At 42.9% G+C, this 20,821-nt stretch overlaps 1 protein-coding gene across 1 annotated transcript in view; it reads left to right on the forward strand.

Moving 5' to 3' along the window:
- CAPN13 (calpain 13) overlaps nt 1–20,821 on the forward strand; it is a 67,723-nt gene that overhangs the window by 7,217 nt on the left and 39,685 nt on the right. Inside the window, exons 2-4 of the mRNA XM_004582711.2 lie at nt 9,574–9,804; nt 17,069–17,141; nt 18,922–19,037. Of these exons, the coding sequence (XP_004582768.2) occupies nt 9,607–9,804; nt 17,069–17,141; nt 18,922–19,037 (387 nt within the window). The 5' untranslated portion in view covers nt 9,574–9,606. The remainder of the gene's footprint in view (nt 1–9,573; nt 9,805–17,068; nt 17,142–18,921; nt 19,038–20,821) is intronic.

Raw genomic sequence — 20,821 nt, forward strand, 5'->3', positions numbered from 1 at the left:
TTCCTCTCCCCGCATCCATTTCTCCCTCTTTGTCTTTCCTGCCATTTCTTCTTCTAAAGCCCTGAGGTGTACTGAGGTGAAAGTGGTTTGCTCAAATTTCTTCCCACAAAAGAGCAGTTAACTGCCTTGTTTTCTCCACTTGAGCAGACAAACGGTTCCCCACATGTTAACCAGTGTAATTAAACATGCATGCACGCAAGTGTGCAGCCCCCTCCCCCACCCTTCTTGTCAGCACAGAGGGTGCCAGCCCTAGATCTTCAAGCTCTGTTAGTTCCCATTTAGCTGTGGAATTAGTCATGGGTTTTGCTAGAACACTGTTGTGGGAAATGGATCGCCCCTCATGCAGGGTGCGGGAACCGTTTCAAGTGAGTATTCGTTAAGGGGAAACCGTCCCTTGTCGCATTCTGCTACATTACATTGGATTTATGTCCATTGTTCTGAAAAACATCAGCTGGGAGAGGGCTGTGTGCGTCATGCCTGGGCAGGGAACAATTGAACGCTGCTTCCTGTCTCTTAGCTGATTGAAAGCAAAATGCAAATGGAATTGCCCATTGTCCAGGGTTGGGCTGGGTTCATCCTACAAGCAGGGCAGACAGGACAGCACCTGTACCTCTCTATGTGAAGCCCCAGGGTCCCATCACAGACAGGAATTGAAATGTGAGGCCAAAGAAAAGCAGCGTGTGGCAGGAGTGCGGCGAGTCAAAGCTGCCCAGGTCAGCCCAATTGGAAGACTGTTTTGTGCCACTTTGACAGTCAGCCTCTTCCACATGACCATTTCCACTGAAAGCTGCTCTTATCTGTCTTATTCCCAGTAATTCATGCCATCAGCAGCTTCGTCATCTACATTGTCCAATGAGGTAGCATTGGCTGCATTAGATATCTTCATTTATCAAAATGGAATAAAGATTAAAATGGAAGTCCTTAGTCACAAGGAGTATGTCAAGAATCAGTAGTCACCTGTGGCTAGTGACTACTGATTGTGACAGTGTATGTATAGGACATTCCTACACTCACAGAAAGTTCTTTCACAAAACTGAACTAAAATTACACCCATCCTTCAATCGCCCCCGCTTCCCCCCGCCAGACCACATAAGGACCATTTCTACCCTGGAATCACACAGATCACTTCCTTTGCTTTCAGATCCTTTTCACTGAGCATGAAACTGGGTTCAGAAACTCACTGACCAAGAAGACAGGGCAGGATAGGGCTGGCAGGAGCGGAGACAGTCCATGCTCTTGCCCAGCTGTAGGCTGTGAAAGAGCATAGCTCAGTACACACTGGGCCTGGAAGCCAAAGCGGGGCTTCAACATGTGGCAGGAACACAATTCTGGGAAACTTGGGGAGACCTGAGGTTAGAAATGGAGGACATGTTGAACCTGCGCTTGGGGTGCTTGCCACCTGCTACAACACCAGTCACAGGGCTCAGGTGTGAGCCAGAACTGGAGGAGTTTCTACTGGGGTGATGGGAAACAGCTTTTCCAAACTTGACAGAAGTATTCTTTCCCAATGCCCACCCTGTGCCGTGAGGCTGGGTTGATTCTTTCCACTATCTTCCCCTTTCTGTGTCAGGAAAGGAGGCTCCTGGGTGTTTATTACATCTTCTCTGACCTTTTTCAGTTAGCAAGTGACAGCTGGAGTCAAGCCAAAGTTTCTGGCTGGTGCCCGATCTTCTTGATTGCCATTCCACACTGCCTCTTTTTTGTTGTTCTCTCTTTTTGTATAGGTACAAGGTAGAGTCTGGTTTTCTTCACAGTAATGTAACCGTAGGAAGTAGAGACAGAAAGCATTGGGGACATAGTTTTGGAGCCATACCTGGTTAAATCCCAGCCATTTCTGACCAGGATTATTCTGGAAGAAAAGCAGGGGTGGAGTTTGAAGGTTACTGTCAGCCCTTCCACCTGCTGCCCGGCAAACATCTCTACAGTGCCAACTCTGTGTTCCTGAAAGGAAGTCCTGGTCTACTTAGCTGAACAGCTCCCAGCCTGTATAGCACATTTGGCCAGTTATTGAAAGTCTCCACCTCTTCCAGGCAGATGTGAATACCTGCCAAGAGACCCTGCTCGTAGCAACATGCTTGCCTCGGTGGCCAGGTACTTCAGTTCTCTTCTTAGGGCACCACTGAGTGTCCATGCGCCTCATGGAGTGAGGCCCCCAGAAATGAGTACAGAAGACCCTGGGTTGTGAGTCAAGAGCAGCTGAGTGTGGGACTGGACCTAACCATCTACAGCAATGTCTTACTCATATTGAAACTGCTTGGATCATATTGGATCTTTCTTTGCCTGCTTTTCAATAAGAAGTCAAACAAGGCATCTGAAATATTTTTCAAATGTCATTTAGCCAAGGCGGACCCCACTCACTACAGACTTGCACGGTTAGCTTTCAAATGTAAAGACAGGATTGCAGTTTCCTTAGTGAAATTCTGGCTTCTTGGCTTTAGAATCTTAATTCTGCTGTCTGTTGGCTAGTGGTTCTTCCTTTATTCCAGTTATTCAGAAAGATGAAAGAAATGAAAAGGGTCTTCATTTCCACTTCATCATCTTCCAAAACTGAGATAAAGTGTTAAATAGGTAGGGTGGGGTAAGGGATGGAACTAGGGGACTGTTACAGCGTGATGATTCCAGGATACTCTAGAACCATGAATCAATAGTCTCCAAGTCAAATAGAAAGTCATATTCACTGTACTAGCATGAATTATGCTATAGTACACTGTTGTACGACTCATTATACAACCCATTCACTCAATTTTATTTCACTGCTTTACAGGTAGGGGATATGGGAGCTAAAATTAAAAAAAAACACACACACAAAAAGAAATGTCAGTGTGTATTGTATGGCTGCACACATATTTTCACAAAACTTTATTTTAAAAAAGTTTTAAAAAGCAAATGTTTTATGTATTTTTGTCTTTTTCCAAAGTAGGGGCTCTGTTTAGGGATGGAAGTGAGATAAATGAAGACAAAATTAAATACATAGCTTTCATGAGCTTATTAATTATTTTTAGAAATACCAGCATTGTTTCTAGAAAACACTTGAACTGTATGTGTGGAAATATCCTACAGAATTTGGCTATGAATACCATGGTTCTTAAAAACATTGTTTTAGAACTGTAAAGAATTTTGTTAGTGTTTCTGAAAAAAAAGGTCTGCGAATCACAAGCAAGTATTTTATTTTAAAAACAGAACATCTCATAAAGTTTTTTCCATTAGATTCCTATAAGTAAACATATAAACATGTGCACATTTAGCCCAGCAGTTAAGATGCTTGCAGGAGTACCTGGGTTTAATACTGTCTCCAGCTTCCTGCTAATGCAAACTCTGGGAAATAGTGGGGACAGCGAAATCAGTGCATTCCTGACTGCGTTCTGGGAAACCTGGACTGTGGTCTTGGCTTCCACTTTTGGCCGAAGTAGTCATCCATGGTGGACATTTCACTGGACTAGTGAGCCAGCAGATTGGACCGTTCACACTCACAAATAAATATCTAATAAAATTTAAAATGAACATTTGGCTCAGGTTATGAAGTTAAACTTACGAGTTAGGTATCTGGAATACATTTATGTCCATGTGAAGTGAAGAATATCTGTTCATCAACAGACGCTGTAAAAATAAAGGAGATAAACTAGTGTGGGAGAAGCTATTGATAAAACAACCAACAAAAGGCAAGTGTCTAGAGTAGGGGAAGAATTCTTACAAAATCAATAAAAAAAAGACAACGCAGTATACAAATGGGCATACAATGTGCGTGCTCATTTCCCCAGAGAGGGAACGGTGAATGAGGGAGAAAGATGTTGAAAGATACTCAATCTCCACAGTAATCAGGGAAACAAATTAAGACCGCAAGGAGTTGCCCTTTCTGCTCTTTAGATGGATACAAATAAGACACTTGCCAATACCAACAGTGAGTGAGAATATACTGTAATGGGAGTTCTTACATCTCTGCTGAAACTGTAAACTGGCACAGCCTGTAGAACTATTTTGGCAGGTGGGAGACAAGGTATGTTTGTACTGTACATCTAGAAATTCTACTTTTGGAAATACGACCTAGAGAACATCTGTTTATCAGCAGGTGTGCCCAAGAACATTTACAGCATTTTCCCCCAGTAAAACAGAGGAGAAGGTATTAAACACCAGAGGACAGGAGATGACTAATTGCACAGAAGAGGAAGGGAGTAAAATCTAGCTACTTATTAACCTAGCTACTTATTAACTCCTACCTGAGCTTAAAGAAAACTCAGGTTCCTGACCACTAAGTTGTGTATTTAAGTTTGCAACAACTTTAATTGTAATTGACATGCAATAACTAGACATAGTTAAAGTGCAAACGTTGATGAGTATTGACATCTACATGGAACACACACACACACACACATATATATATATATATATATATATATATATATATATATGAAACATTCTCAAACTCGACAGTAAGTATTTCTATGCAAATAGTAAGTATTCACACCAAGTTTTCTGATGATTTGTTCATTCTTTCTCCCTCCATTCCCATTTGTAAAAAACTACTGAATTTTCATCATGGTGTGTTAGGAGTTTACACTTCTAGGATTTTGTATAAATGGGACCTTGTGATGAATACCACATGTTGATTGGAGTCTCTCAGTTTATTTTTTGAGATATATTCATGTTGCTTGTATAAATAATGCATTGCTTTTTTTGCTGAGTAGGACTTTATTTTATGGTTATGTCATGCCACAGTTCTGTGCATCCACCCATTTTTAGATAGACTTCGGAATGTTTGCAATTTTCACTATTAAACATGAGCCTGCTTTGAATTTTTCTCTGCAAATCTTTGCAGGAACTTAATGCTTTGATTTCTCTTGATGAATTCATAGAATGGGAATGGCTGGAATATGGGCAATGTGTGTTTAAGCTTTAGCAAGTGTTTAAGAAACTTTTTAAGAAAAAGTTTAGGAAAACTTATTGTCACACCATTGTCTGATGTGTTTGAATCATTTTATGTATCATGATATTAGGAAAGTTCTGATTATTTTATTTTCTCACAAATATTGAGTATAGTCAATCTTTTAAATGCCAAGGCGAAATGGCCTGTGCCAGTAGGGAATGCAGCACCCAAACAGCACTTCTCCCACTGGTTTAGGTGAGGGATGAGTGTGTGATGGGCAGAGCCGGGGAGAGCTGCAATACTCATTGGTTCCAATGGAGGTCAGGGCTCAGAATAGATCCAACCCAGGGGTTACAACCACCAGCTGATCAGAGTGATGGACTGTGGCGGGCACTGTGCTTACTAGTAGTACATGTAGGAGCCTGGACTGGGAGTGCCTCAAAGTTTCTTTGGGGATTCCCCTGAACAAAATGGAGGAATCAAAACATTAACCAAGAAAAGATGAAAGATGGAGTAGATCAATCAACCACCTCAGCTATATGCTTTTCCTTTTATTTTTAATGTTACTTTTTTATTATTGTCATTTTATGACACAGTTCCAAAGGCCCTGGGGTTTCCCTTACTCCCTCCCCAATTGCTCTTATTGTAGATTTATAGCATGCATTGAAGCCCAATTAATTGATTCTTCCAATATTTTTATTTTGAAATTCTTTGTCTAGTTTAGGTCTTTTGCAATTAGATATTAATTATGCTATCAACTTGTTTTTTTGCTAATAAAAAATACACTAGAGTTTCAGTTAGTATTGTGTTGCTGAAATTCTTTGAGTAAAAACCTTTTGAGAGAATTGCCATCTTGCTAATATTGAGCCATTCAGTCTAGAAACCTGATGTTTCTCTATTTATCTAGATGTTCTTCAGTTTCTTTAAGCAGTGTTTCATAGTTGTGTTATTTATGCTCCCATGTTTTTTCCAGGTGCTACTATTTTCCTGTTGGTTTCCTACTGTTTACTGCTATTACATAAAGCACAATCTTTTTACATTAAGCTTGTATCTATGTTTAAACATGAAGTTTAATTATTATTTGTAGTAGCTGTTTTGTAGACTTCCTACCAACAAAATGTTAAAATAGGAGCCACTTCTTTCTGATCTTTTTGCCTTGCATTTCTGTTGCATGAACCTCTAATTCAGTGGTTAATGTAGAGACAATGAGAACAACTGCCTTCATTCTGATCACCAAAAGAACAAAATCTACTTTTCCATCATTAAGCATGACAATAGCCGTAGATTTGTTTTTACAGGTTTCCTTCATCTGCTGACAAGCATTACCTACTCTTTCCAGCTTACTCTGAAGTGGTTTCATCAAAAATCCTAAATATATGTCTTCGTAGCCTTTGTAAGCCAGCCTTCCAACCCTGAAGCAAACTTAACTTTGCCATGATATATCTGTTGTTTTTTATAGTGTTAGATTTGATTTAATGACATTTTGCCAAGGTATCTTTGCATCCCTATTCATTGGAGGATATCAGACTCACTCTTTCTCTCTCTCTCTCTCTCTGGCAATAGGTGGATTTCTGTATGAGGTTTTGCTGTTACTATAATGCTGAACTGATAAAACAGTTTCAGCAGTGACTATTTCTTTATTTTCTGAAGAAGTTCATAGGAGAGAAGTTATTTTGTGCTTGAGAACATAATACATTTAGTAGTGAAATCAGATAAGCCTAGGGGATTCCTTTTGTGAAAACCTTTGATTAGTAAAATCACTTGTTTTGCTAGGTATAGGATGATTCAGATTTTCTGTTTATTTTATCAACTTTGGTAAGCTACATTTATGTAGCTCTCGTGCCACTGACACTGAGGCCAGCGGAAGAGGAGGGGTCACGGTCACCAGCAGTGCCTCCAACCGGCCGCTGAAGCTTGAGTTGTGAGCACACTTTCTCTCCCAGGAGCTGGCCTCCCTGAGTCTAGCCTGTCCCTGGGTATGAGCACATCCTGATTTTGGAAGGTGCTAGGCCTCTGCATGGTCCCTTTCCACCCAAAATAATCATGTGCATCATATGGATAACCAGTATTTAAAGAGTAACAGGTAAAACACTGTCTGTTTACCTGCTACCCTGCTAGCATCCTCTAAACATGGTTTCCTATGCTTCTTACAATAACCCTGTAACATGTAGAAATCATCAGCATCTCCACTTCACAAGTGAGGTAGGTGGATCTTAGCATGAGGATTCCTGAAAGCTGGCCAGGTTCCTTCTGGATAGTGAACAGTGGGACCCTCCAGGGCTGTGAGCTGACTCCCACTTGCAAGTCCAGCTTTGTGATGCTGCCAATGGAGACAGGAAGCAGAAGCCTTTAGACTTTCATTTTCTATTTACAATTAAAGGCTGCTTCCTAGAATCCCATGTTGTGTCATTAAGGGTAACTACCGTTTGATTTTCATGAACTAAAATTAGCTCACAGCAGGAGTTGTTCATACATGTCAATATTTCACAGAGGTGGGCTGTACTGACTCCATTGTCCTTGGACCCACACAATGAGCTGATAAACTTACAATTTCTCGACTGTTTGTTACCAGGTGCTATTGCATTTTTCTTAAGCTATTTCTACCACTTGCTCCTGAATGATATCTGGTTGTTATTTCAGCCTTATCACTATTTATTTAATTTGTTATGGGTCTAATTCTATTGTGAATGAAGGACATCAAATATTTGGGGTTGCTATTTTCCAACAACTACATTGAAGTAATGTATATGTCATCGTAAGGAAAAAAACAAATGAAGTTGTCTATATTTAGCCACTTTTTAATTTAGGTTAAACCATATAAAACTGACTATATTCAACCAAAATTGCCCTAAAAAGTGGCAATTTTGTATAGTTCCATCTATGAGTTCCAATATAAATTATTCATTTCTTTTTTACTGGACAATGGTATACACAATTCCCTCCAAATAACATTTCATCAGTGATATTCTAAGAATTTTTGAAATCTAAATAATTTGCCTCATACTATAATTTAACCTAAGAAAATTGCTAAGTTATTGTAAGTTTGTTTACCTTTTTGTAGGTTCCAGAATCTCCGTTGTAAGCTGATATTGTTTTCTTATGAATCATTTGCTTGGGCTCATCTCACGTTTCATGTCTCACATGCTTGCTTATCTGACTCCTTTTCTGCTGTGATATGAGAAAGGTGACACACGCAGCTCATGGGGTTTTCTGTGCCACCTAAACAGACTCTGGCAAAGGAACTTGAAAGGCACCACCTTAAGGCCGAGGAGGTTTTTCAAGCCCTACAACTGGTAAGCATGGATTGTGCTTTGAGACCCCAGCCAGCTCACAGGTGCAGGTTGCGGTGTGTATTTTGGCCGACAGCTTCAGTGACATCCCTATATTGACCTGAATGAAAAATCTCAGGCTTCCTAAACCTCTCATTAGGGAAATTAGGCCATGAGCATTTATTCAATGCCTACTGTATGACAACCACTCTGCTTGTTCTGTGAGGTCAAATCTATGTTGGGTCATAACCAACTCTAGAAGGGTGGGATAATCAGTCTCTATAAGTGGAGGCATAGCCCTGTGGGCTTGAGCTCAGTATCAGAACCCTTGACGGACACGGAAGGCAGACTTCAAAGCCATGTGACTGCTTTCCACGCTGTTCTTTCTTCTCTTCCTCTCTACTACCCCCATATCCAGTTCTTTGGACCTTTTGATTCTGTCTGTAAGGAAGCGCTGAAGTCTCTTTCCTTTCCATCTCATTCACTCTGATCCTCTACCATCATCTCTCCCATGGCCAAGGGCAGTGGCTTCCTAGCAGTCTTACTTCCATCTGTACTCTTCCTCTCTACTTGGCTCCCAGCTTGCCCCCAGAACTGAGTTGCACACAGATCTGATCTGATCTGATCTGATCTGATCTTGTCTCTGCAGTGGCCCAGCTGGCTTGCAGGATGTAAATCCCTTTAAAATCTGGCTTTCCAACTCACTTTTCTGGCTGTCTCTTCTGAAGCTCCCAGTCCTTGGCTCCTCATTTCGCGTCCAACATACAGCCACCAGACATTTTAGTCACTCCACTTGCTCTCCAGAATCTGTGACCTTTCCAGTCCAGTTGGCAGATCTCTGTGCACTGGCCGTTCGAGTTGCCGGTAGGCACGTTGTAAAGAAATCTCCCAGTTCTCTCCCTGGAAAATTCCTCTTCCTTTAAAGTGCAATTCAAAGGTCGCTGCGCATGAGAGAGTCTCTCAGTCTGCCATGCAATTCAAAGCTCCTCCTCTGTATGTTACAGGACTTTGTACACATTTTTACTTGAATGGTTTCTGTTAAATGCTTTCTGGTCGTTGTAATGCCTTTCGTCTTTCCAACCTTATAAGGAGCCACTAGAGGATAAAGATCACGTTTTATTTACATTTGGATTGCCAGTGTTCCAGAAGGTGCTTGGCACAAGCCTCAGTCAGTGTCCACTTAACACACGGAACGTCCCTGTAGCCTCCCAGGTACCTGGGCGCACATCACGCAGCTGTTCAGGATAGCAGAGTGAAAGCTGATCTGGGGTAAGGATGCTGAGTTCTGCCTCAGGCTTGTCCACTCACTGGCCTGGTCAGCAGGAACAGCATGGACCTGAGTCTCAGCCCTCCCACTTGTAAATGGAGGGAGTACCCTGGCAGGGTTCGTGGCCAAATAACTCAAAGGCTCACTCCTGAAAATATCCCTTCTCTCACCCAAAGGAAAGGATCTCCAAAGTCTAATAAAGGAGCGTCATGGCTCATAACTTCAAGCCAGTAGAGGAGTCTTCCCTCATCAAGTTCAACGATCAGGACTTCAACTCCTTGCGGGATCATTGTTTACGCAAACACCAGCTATTCCAGGATGACACGTTCCCTGCAACAGCATCTTCCATAGGCCAGAAATTGCTCCAGGAAAAAAACCTGTACAGACTGGAATGGAAGCGGCCACAGGTGAGTGAACCAAGGTACTTCTCTGCCCCTTGGAGCACCTGCCATGGTGCCCCCACCAACAGGAGGAGGGCCTGATGATGAAATCAGCCAGATCCCTCTGCTCTAGTGCTCTGTGCTCTCAGAGGGATGGGAAGACCCTGTAACAAAACCCAGACCTGGGGGCCTTGGAGTTCTAACCCAGTTCTAATGAATTACATCTTTACATTTCGTGAACACATCACTAGGTTAAAATGCCTCAGTGTTCTCATTAGAGAAATGGGAAACTATGGATATGAATGTTATATTAGTTGGTATATAGATGTAGTAGTTGGTCTTCAGGGTCTCTTCCTTCTTTGCTCTCTTCAGATATCAACATCTTTGTCTTTTTCTACATCCCTGTTAGAGTTTTCTTCAAGGGAATATATCATGCTAGTCATTTTTACTTTAGGATGAATTTAAATACTTGCCTTGCTTCTCTTTTATATTCACATGCTTAATCTTGTAAAAACTTGATCACCTATAAAACAATTTCACACATCAGCTGTAAAATTAAGGCAATATAGCAGTGCAACATTCAAACCAGCTTCACTCCCACCACTCCAGCAAATGTCCACTAGCTCTGCCTTGCAGCATCAAGAAGCCTGGTGATTCTTCCAGAACGATCTTGATTTTAGGATGTAAAACTCTGTAGGAATTTTCTCAGCAGAGTCTTCATTATCATAATCTCCTCAAGGCTACTGTTGATGCAAAAGATCCAGCTAGGAACCAGTACATGCGTTCTGATGCCCATCGCTGCTGTTTGTGTTTCTACAAATTGCTAATAGAACTGAGAACAATGGAAAACAGCATAGAAGCTGAATCTAATATCAATAACCATAGCTCCACACTGACTAACTGCCAGGTACACTACTGAGCACATCCAAAACAGCCAGGTGAGGTTAGACCAAAAGGGAGCCTTGAGGTGACAGTTTTGAACTGTCTGGGCTATGTCTGTCCAGTTCAGTTCTGCCCATGGGAAGAAGACCTGAAGACATCAAGCTGTAGAAGGATCCCTTGCACTATGTCCCGACAAATCTGTAGCTGTGGGGGAGGGAAGGATTTATGGAGATGAGTTAGACTTGGGTACTGCTTCGTGGAAGGTGTGTGGCTTTCAGCCTTCTAGTTCCTTCTCATGAACCATCAACAATAAATCTCCAACAGGGACATCATTCTTCCTGACATTCACTCTTGAGGAGATGTGGGGCAGGAAACTGTTTAAAGAAATTCTGAAGGGTTGTTTTCTGCTTTGTTATTTTCAGAAGCTGAGATTCTTTTAGAAAGTGTGCCGATTTTTTTTTCTCCCAAGGTGTTGAGACGTAGTTGTGAGACTATGTAAGAATAGTGTTGAGGAATTTATAACATTTCTTTTTGGAAAGCCCGGAGAGCTGCCACCTGTCTAATTCTAGCATCATAACTTATGATAGCTTTGGGGGACAAGAAGAAACCGAGGCAAACAGAAGCAAAATAATTCATGCAGAGTCATGCAAGGAACTCAAAACAGAGGCAGCCAATGCCCATATGTGTTTTTCCTATTACTCTCCTTGCCCAAAAGTTGAATTTCACTAGGAGCTTGTTTCTCAATGTATGTTGCAGTATTCATCATATGTGATTTGAGTGCTTAAAAGGAAATCTGCTAGGATTTGGATGGGATGAATGAACAAATGAGTCTGAGTCTTTCATTTTAAATGTCATACTTCCTTATATCTAGTATCAAAACTGGCAATACTCACATGTTTTGAGTCCTTTTGAGGGCTTTCCATGTGTCCTCTTTCCTCTTAGGCAATTAATTGAGATTCAGCCAGGTGATGAGGCTTGCCAAGGAGGTGTGGTTATAGAGGGAAGGGTCCAGGATTGAAATCTGACTCCTAATTCTACTTGGTATATTCTTCCTTTGGGACTCTGTTAGGATTGGGGTGAACGGAAAAATGAGTGAATGAACACTTGACTTATTGATTCAGTTGTGAGATGCAAATCTCCAGCTCAGGGGTGCAACAAAGAATCCTTGGGTTGCCTCCTTTTCTAGGCAGGGTGGCAGGGGGATAAACCAGTTTTCTAAGCCTGTCAACACTTGGATGACCTTGATAGTTATAGCTCACAACTGTGATCACAAACAACCCAAAACAGGTGCTGAGGCCAGCCTGATCCAGTCCTTATAGTGATGGCCAAATCTCATAGTGCTTCCCATATGGCAGGTCTGCTTTTAGACACTCAGATTTGCTGAATCCTCATAATACCTTGGTAATGAGGTACTATTATTAACCTCTTCTTGCACAGAAGAAGCAAAATTAGAGAAGAGTCAAACCTGCCTGCAGTTACATCATTCAGCACAGTCCATCTCTATATTCTGTCTTCCTGGTTTTTAGGTGAAAAGAATAAGTGTAAAAATGGTATCTGTACAACTTGTGATTATTTTAAGGTATTCTCCCAAGGACATTGTCTAACACCTTGTTAGTATTTACTAAACATTAACTGTTACTATGATTAGTTTAGGATAGTGTCCTAGAGTTACAGGCTCAGGGAGCTGAGGCTGGGCCGTCTGTGTTTGCTGATGCTCAGTCATCCTCAGGGTGGAGACTTGCTGAGTCACCCTCAGGGTGGAGACTGAACTGCTTGCTGGGAGGTCTACTTCAGTCAGGTTTAGACCCTTATTATGCTGAGTTCACTGCCCTGTGGTGCCCAGCCCTGTTGGCGACAAGAGACTTGCCCAAGCCAGAGCATTCCTGTCTCTCAGTCTTCATTACCTGTTTTCCTTATGGACCATTGCTCAGAAAGTCGGCTTCAGGATGATTTCCATCCCTCTCTGCCTTCCCTCTTTTTGGATTGTGTGTGAAAAGTGTGGAGCCTAAGGTGGGGAAGGCATAGGCAGCTTAGCACATAGGAAACAGAGGTGCTGTTTTGTGCCCAGCATGATGTAAAGGATTCATGTGTTACCCCAAACACTTGATGTTGTCTATTGCTTTGAAGTTTGAGATACCCAGCATTTAATTGTTGTCACGTTAGAACATCTTTCTGTTCTTACTTAGCTATATTTTCATTTTACTTAATATTTAATTATTTGTTTGAAGGAATTATAGACGGAGAGATACAGAGAGAGCTTCCAACACTGGCTCACTCCCCAAATGACCATAATGACCACTGGGCCTGGCAAAGTCAGGAACTTCACCTGAGTTTCTCACTTGGGTAGGAGTGGCCTAAATAATTGGGTCATCTTCCACTGCTTTTTGCAGGCCATTAGCAGTGAGCTGATTGTAAGTGGAGCAGCTGAACCACGAACCAGTACCCCCACGGAATACCAGCATCACAGGGGGCATAACTCTGGCCCCTAAAATTTTTGTTTTTTGATTTTAACTTTTATCATGTTGGGCTGTCATAAATAGCTGTTGCATGTTTATCAGATGCCTTCATAGCATCTTAGGGAAAGAGATAAATTTCTCTCCTTGGGCTCATATCAATACTGCTTTCTGTCCTTCATTCCTTTCTGCATTTCTAGAGTAAACTTTATTTTATAATAGATTGGCCAAACTCTGTGTGGAGTGTGTGTGGGGGTTGTGGCATGTGATGTGTGTGTGTGTGTGTGTGTGTGTGTGTGTGTTCCCAGTTTGGTTTCAAGGCTATTTTGGCTCCTTTAATGATAGCAGAATCTTGTTTAAACACTGTAAGTGTAGGGATCAGTGTTACTGCACAGAGGGTTTGGCCAGTGCCTGTGATACTAGCATCCCACATGAGTGCTAGTGTGAGTTCTGCCTGATCTGCATCCAATCTAGTTCCCTGCTAATATGCCTGGAAAAGCAGCAGAAGATGACCCAAATATAAGCTCCTGCTACCCATGTGGGAGACCTGGGTGGAGTTCTTGGCTCCTAACTTTGGCCTGGCCCAGCCTTGGCTATTGTGCCCCTTTGGGAAGTGAACCAGAAGATGGAAGATTTCTCCTCTCCTCTCCTGTTCCCTCATCTTCTCTCCTTTTCTCTACATTTTTCTCTTTCCATCCCCCTGAAATTCTACCTTTCAAATAAAACAAATCCAATCTTAAAAAAAACAGCTACTGAGACTACAAGTGACACTGGAATTGTTTCTTCCCTGATATCTGCAGGACAATTGCGGTGTTTTAGAAACTGGTGGAAGGTATTAGCAGATGTTCTTGATAACTTCAAAACACCTGGGACAGGTATTTCGTGTAGGTCTGGGGGCAGCGTGGGTCGGCCCCATCCCACATCAGTGCCAGAGTTCCAATCCGGACTCTGCTCCCCAGTCCAGCTTCTACATACAGTGCACCTGGGAGGCAGCAGGTGATGGTTTGAGCAACTCAAACACTGCCCTGGGTGGCCTTGATTCAGTTCCTGCCCCATGGCTTCAGCCTGGCCAATCTGGGTATTCAGAAAGTGAACCAGAGGACGGGAAATATGTCTCTTTGGTTTTCACATGAAATAAATAATTTCAAACTAAGAATCATAAAATGTTACCCCAAGATGATTGATATTTTCACATGACTTAGTAAGCTGAGTCATTCTAATTTTTGTTAGAAAGTCATCAATGTTTTTCAATAGCTTAGCATAAGATTTTATATCACGTTTTTATGTTTAAAAAATATTTGTTTATAAGTGAGACAGGTTTCCTAGATGCTGGTTCACTCACTGAGTGCCCTCCAGGATGGGCTGGGCCAGGCTGAAGCCAGGAGCTGGGGGCTTCATCTGGATCTCTCACATGGGCAGTGAAATAGAATCATCCCTAACACTGGTGAGAGGAATTGTTTTTTGTATTTTGTTTTAGTTTTAAAGGAATTGTTATATAACTCCCAAAACTGAGTCTGCCTGCACAATAATAGCAAGTCAGTTACTGCTGTCCTGGGTTGTAAAAAAATGTAGACGCTCATTGCAAGGTGGGGAACCTGACAGCTGTCACTTAATTCCTGGGTCCTCTGAAGGGTTAGAGATGAAGGTTCATACAGACTGAAGTTGGGGCTGAGAGCTGTGCCTTCAGCTCACACCCAGGTCTCGGATGCTGTGTGGTGTTTGTGGCCTGCCACTGATTGTTTGACCAGCAACAGCCTTGCTCTCTGAGGGGCTTTGCTGATGGCAAAGTGGGCTCCAGGCAGTCTGGAGACTGTCAAGTGGTGATTTTTTGCTCAGGGCCTAGAGTTTCTGGGGAAGAAAAGAAGCCCCTCAAGGCTAGTCATAGCATCCAGATGTCAATTAAAGGGAAGATCTGTGGTGGCCAGCAAGCTGGGAACTAGCAAGGCCAGCTACACTACTCACCCCTCTGCGGTGAGCCAATTACAGTAAAACGTGGATGTGTGATCATAAAAAGCTGGGCGAGGAAACGTTAAGGTAAGAGAGGGGGATGGGGAGACCACGGAGGCAGGACCTGCTGATGTCTAGCATCTGTGCCCGTGGTAGTGTCCAGGAGCTGTCTCTCAGTGCAGGATGCTGACCACTCAAGCCATCACCTACTGACTCCAGCATCTTCATCCTCAGGAAGCTGGAGTTGGGAGCTGAGCGGAGTGTCAAACCCAGGGATTCCGTTGTAGGGAAGCAGATGTCTCTACCACTGGACCTACCATGTTTCTAAGTGTCTAAAGGTTCATCTTTCCCTAGGATTTTTAAAATTAGAATTCTTTTATTTCTATAAGATGAACACATTTTGTGTATTGTCTAATACAGATTGGGGAGCATTGTGACATTTCCCACTCTACCCACCCTCCTCCTCTTTGATTTCTGTCTCATCTCAGCTCCTAATTTTATCTGGGTCCCCTGTATTTGCCGAAGGGTTGGGTCTATGTAAACACCTCCCCATCCCACGTAGAGCAATATATTAACTTTATCAGTCTTGCCATTTTTCTGGTTTGGTTTATGGTTCACTAATTATGTTTTTATCACTTCCTTCCTTCCTCCTGTTTTGTGAAGCTTTCTTGCTTGCTCTCTTTTTTTTCTTGCCTTTTATTTCTCGTATCTAAGTGTTGACTGCCTAATTTGTGTTTTTATTCTATCATGTTTAATAATGAATGCATTGGAGGCTCCGGCTTTGCCTATGGGTGTAGCCTTTTTCATTTTGCAGGTATTACAGGAGAAGAGAATCAATATTTATTGAACGTGGACTCTGTCAGCTGCTGTGCTGAGCATTGCACTTCCTCTTTCCCGTGTGCAGAGGAAGGCCTGGTTCTGCTCAGCTGCTGCTGGCAGCTGCAGGGGATAACCATGGCAGGAAGCACCTGGCCCTTGCTCTGGCTGCTGTAGCATGTGTTTCTGGTACATGTTGAGAAGGCAGGGGAAGCAGTCCCAGGTGAGGATGTTTGTCCCTGAGTCTACACCTCCACCAGGAAACTGGCGGGAGGGCCTGGAGGGTGCTACCCAACACAAGATTCTGTACCTGGTAGCTGTTGAGCAGAGGAATCCGATTCCACTTTACAGTCCTGTTCTCCAGGAACTGACTTGTCAGTGTGGAAAGAAAAGACACAGGAACAAGGACCAAACTGTGCAACTGGGGTGGGAGCAATCCAGGGAAGAGTTTTACTAAGAGGTGGCAGAGAATGGCACTGTGGGCTCCCAGTAGTAGACCAGCCTGGAGGCTTGGCTGTTGTTGGGACACGAGGCTGAGCCATGACATAGTGTGCTCTGGAAGTGCAAGGGGATCCCCTGCAGAAATTCTTCCTTCTTCTCTGAATTCCCCAAATTCTCCCAGCCACTGCTGCTCTTGGAAATCCTCTAGTACCCTCGTTTCTGTAGCTGGCAGCTGCTTTGTGTGTTGGAGGTCAGTGGAAGAAGAGCACTCAGGGAGAAAAGGGTCTGGGGCCTACCAGTCTCAGGCACTGGGGAGTGGGCAAAGAACTGAGTAATGCATACTCTGTGTCCCATGTGGCATCAATCTGGACTTGAACCTAAGTCTTGGTATGAAAAGCTCTGGAACTTTATTATGCTTAGCAAATTCTCCTGTAATAAATATGTCCTACTCATTTGTGTTCATTTATAACCTGTTAATTAAACACTGGTTTATTGAGGCTAGAAAGACTTTGTACCTTATGCATCTTGAATCTTCATTTAATGTTACCCTGATGCGATTTGTCAAGCATTACCACCTTTGACTCTTGCCTTCTTGATAACAATAAAAGCTGGAGGAGCAATGGAAGGCTCCAAACTCTAATCACGGTAAGTACCTGCCTATGATAAGCAAAGACAGAGTGAATGATGGGTAAGGAAGCCCACTGGGACATAAGGAGTGAAAGATGCTGTAGCATTTCTTCTTCTTTCCTAAGGAATTGTCAGCAGACCGCCCTCACTTCATCCTGGAAGGTGTGAGCAGGTTTGACATCCAACAAGGAGAAGCGGGTAAGAACTTAACATCTTCCCTGAGACTACACCCAGGACATCACTGTGTCTTGGACCAAGTTGATAGATACCTCCCCATATAGCAGCCTGTATTCTCCCTGTTGGGGCATCACCTACCTGGACAAAGCATCTCTCTGTGGGCATGTCTGTGGCATGAAAAGTCATGGGAAGGATCGATTGCATTGAAAGTGAGGGATGGAGGTCTCATGGGAGGGGAGAAGCACACCCCAGAGAGTCACAGTGACATCCAGTGGGGAACTCAGAACCACACAGACCCCAGCAGGGGTGCAGTGGGAGCTCTGGTGAGGTTCTAGGGTACCCATCATGCACAAGGGCTGAGCCGACGACAGTAGCAGACAGAAACCCGAAATGCTTATTGCAGTTGTATGAAACACTTTTGCCCCTATGTTGGGAACCAAATTCACCATAACATTAGCTCTGGGCACCTGTGCCAAAAGAGAATCAGGATTCAGGTGACTCAGCTTTTCCACAAGCCTGACTGGGCACATCATCTCCCACTCTCAGCTACCACTACCACCATGAAAACCATCATTCTTGCTCTTGAAACAGACAAAAATAAAGGTTCTTTGATTTTTAAGTTGGAAAGGCAGATTTACAGAGAGAAGGAAATACAGAAAGTTCCTCTATCTGCTGGTTCACTCCCCAGATGACCACAACAGCCAGAGTTGAATGGATCCAAAGCCAGGAGCCAGGAAACTACTTGGACTCTCCCATGCAGGTGCAGGGTCCCAAGGCTTTGGACCATCCTCCGCTGCTTTCCCAGGCCACAAGCAGGGAGCTTGATCAAAGTGGAGCTGCTGGGACACAGACCAGCATCCATATGGGATCCTGGTGCTTGGAGGTAGAGAATTAGCCAGACATTGTACCAGGTCCTCATTCGCTGTCTTACCTGGACCCATGAATCCTTAGCCTAGTTATCTTCTACCAGAAAGATAATCCTCATAACAACTTAAGTATGCCTAATATAAAACTCCAGAATTTAAAATTCAAGCTATTCCTAAATCTGAAGGCTTCAAGTGCTGGCATGATGCCCCAAGTGGAAAATTCCGCACCTGACTTTTTGTAACAAATTATAATAAAATACAGGTGTTTGTGGCCTGGGGAAATGGCATACAAATTAATCCTTGGCCTGCTGCACCACCTTCCCATATGTATGCCGGTTCTAGTACTGGCTGTTTCACTTCCAATCCAGCTCCCTACTTATAGCTTAGAAAAGCAGCAAGAATGGCCCAAAGTCCTTGGGACCCTACACCCATGTGGGAGATCCAGAAGAAACTCCTGGCCCTGAGCTTTGGACTGACCCCATTTCTGGCCATTGTAGCTATTTAGGGAGTAAACCAGCAGTTGGAAGATCTTTCAATCTCTCTCTCTCTCTCTCTCTCTCTCTCTTTCTTCCTTTCTCTCTCTCTTTCACTCTTTCTCTCTCTCTGAAACTCTTCCAAGCAAAATAAAATTACTCTTTAAGAAAAAAAGAATTGACTAATACAGATGTACTGCATATACATGCACTGATTTTACTGCAAAAAATCACTTTCGGTTTGTGTGTTTGAGGTGCATAGGAAATTCATATGGATTCCATGTTTAGATTTTGGGCCCATCCCCAAGATATTTTATTTGGGATATGCAAATGTTCCATGCATCTCAGATACAGGATCCAGCCTGAAGTGTTTGTGGACCCTAGAGACAAGGACCTGTGAAATCCTGGGGTGGGGTTCCCTGGGGTATCCAGGTGGCTGCTCATGGCTTTATCCCCTTCCAGGAGACTGCTGGTTCCTGGCAGCACTAGGCTCCTTGACCCAGAACCCTCCATGTCTGCAGAAGATCCTGCTGGCCCAGAGCTTCTCTCATCAGTACGCGGGGATTTTCCGCTTCCGGGTATGTGTCCCACTCCTTACCGGACTAAGTTCCCTGTGAGTGCAGAGAGGTTGCTAGAGTCTGCATGAGTCTTTGGGCCTGGCAGCTTGAGACAGGAGATGGGAAGTCCTGTGTCCAAACGGGCCTGAAGTTCAGGATCTGACAGCACCTGGGAAACCTGAGAGTTACAGGGTATTTGTGCAAATAAAGAGAAGCAGCAGAAACAATGAAAGAGTTGTTGATCAGGAGCCCTGTCTCTGTCAATGAGCATCCAGCCCCAAACCTATTTCTGTGCCATCGTGGGGCATGTTGGTTACAGGAACTGGATACAGAACAGCAGCAGCTGGCGGACAAAGTTCCCCTTCCTTATTCATTATTCATTATTCTCAAAAAGACCTTCCCAATTCTTGCACTTTTACTCTTCCTTGAGATTAAAAAAAGAAAATCTTCTGTCTAATTAAAAACAGACATTATAATGATGCAGAACAGAGCAGCACTAAATGTATGTATTAATTTGGAAAAAATACTGTTTGTTATTTTAATTATTCTTTTCCAGAAATATGGTCTATCTTCATATGTATTCAAAAAAAAGAAAAAGCTGATTTTCTGCACTTCTATAAAATGTTATGTTTTCGTTTGTGTACTTTGCCCTTCTTGGTAGATTCTCAAGTATTTTACAGTTTTGCACCTAATGTGAATGAGGCTTTATTCTCATTTGTAGCTAGATATTGCGACTTACATATTCAACTCTACCCAACCACCTTCCTTTGTTTTAATTCTCATTTTATTAAGCTGCTTGTGGATTTAGTTAATATCTGTAATTAATGATAATTCTGTCTCATGTTAGTATATATAGAGCCTGTTTTATGCCTTTGCCTAGCAGGTGGGTTGGAACCTCACTACTCTGAGTGACAGGAGTGACATGTTGCCTTTTCTGGCTTTCAGTAATGTTCTTTCTTGATAGTCTGTTGTCTCCATACACTGGAACATTCCATGCACTGAAAGTTCTGTAACAGTTTTTACCCATATCATGCGTGAAATTGGTTTCTCGCTGAATGCTATTTTTATCATCCTTGAGTTTTGCCCATTTTAAGAGACAAACTGATTGTACATTCCTTTTATTTATTTGAAAAAATTTGAATAATGCTTGCTAATCCATGATTATCTGCTCTTTGAAAAACAAATTGTGGGCCCAGCGGCATGGTCTAGCGGCTAAAGTCCCCGCCTTGAAAGCCCCGGGATCCCATATGGGCACCGGTTCTAATCCCAGCAGCTCCACTTCCCATCCAGTTCCCTGCTTGTGGCCTGGGAAAGCAGTCGAGGACGGCCCAATGCTTTGGGACCCTGCACCCGCGTGGGAGACTCGGAAGAGGTTCCTGGTCCTGGCATCGGATTGGTGTATACCGGCCCGTTGCGGCTCACTTGGGGAGTGAAACATCGGATGGAAGATCTTCCTCTCTGTCTCTCCTCCTCTCTATATCCAGCTTTCCAATAATAATAAAATCTTAAAAAAAAAAAAAAAGAAAAACAAAAAAAGAAAAACAAATTGTCCATTGTTAAAGGCCTGTCTCCTTTGACGTTGTACTTCCTTGGCTCTTTAGATGCGCCTGTCAGCTATGGATCTGCCCAAGTCTATCATTTCTACTGGGGTTAGTTCCTGGAATTCCAACTTTACCAGGATAATCATCCATTTCTTCTGTGTTTCTAAATGTGTTGCTATAGATTTGCACATCTGATTTTTAGAGAGTTCATTTTGCCTTGTAATCTATGGCTATACCTGCGTTCTTTTTGTTTGTTTGTTTTTG

Source organism: Ochotona princeps, chromosome 8 (assembly GCF_030435755.1).
Source record: "Ochotona princeps isolate mOchPri1 chromosome 8, mOchPri1.hap1, whole genome shotgun sequence".
NCBI classification, from domain to species: Eukaryota; Metazoa; Chordata; class Mammalia; order Lagomorpha; family Ochotonidae; genus Ochotona; species Ochotona princeps.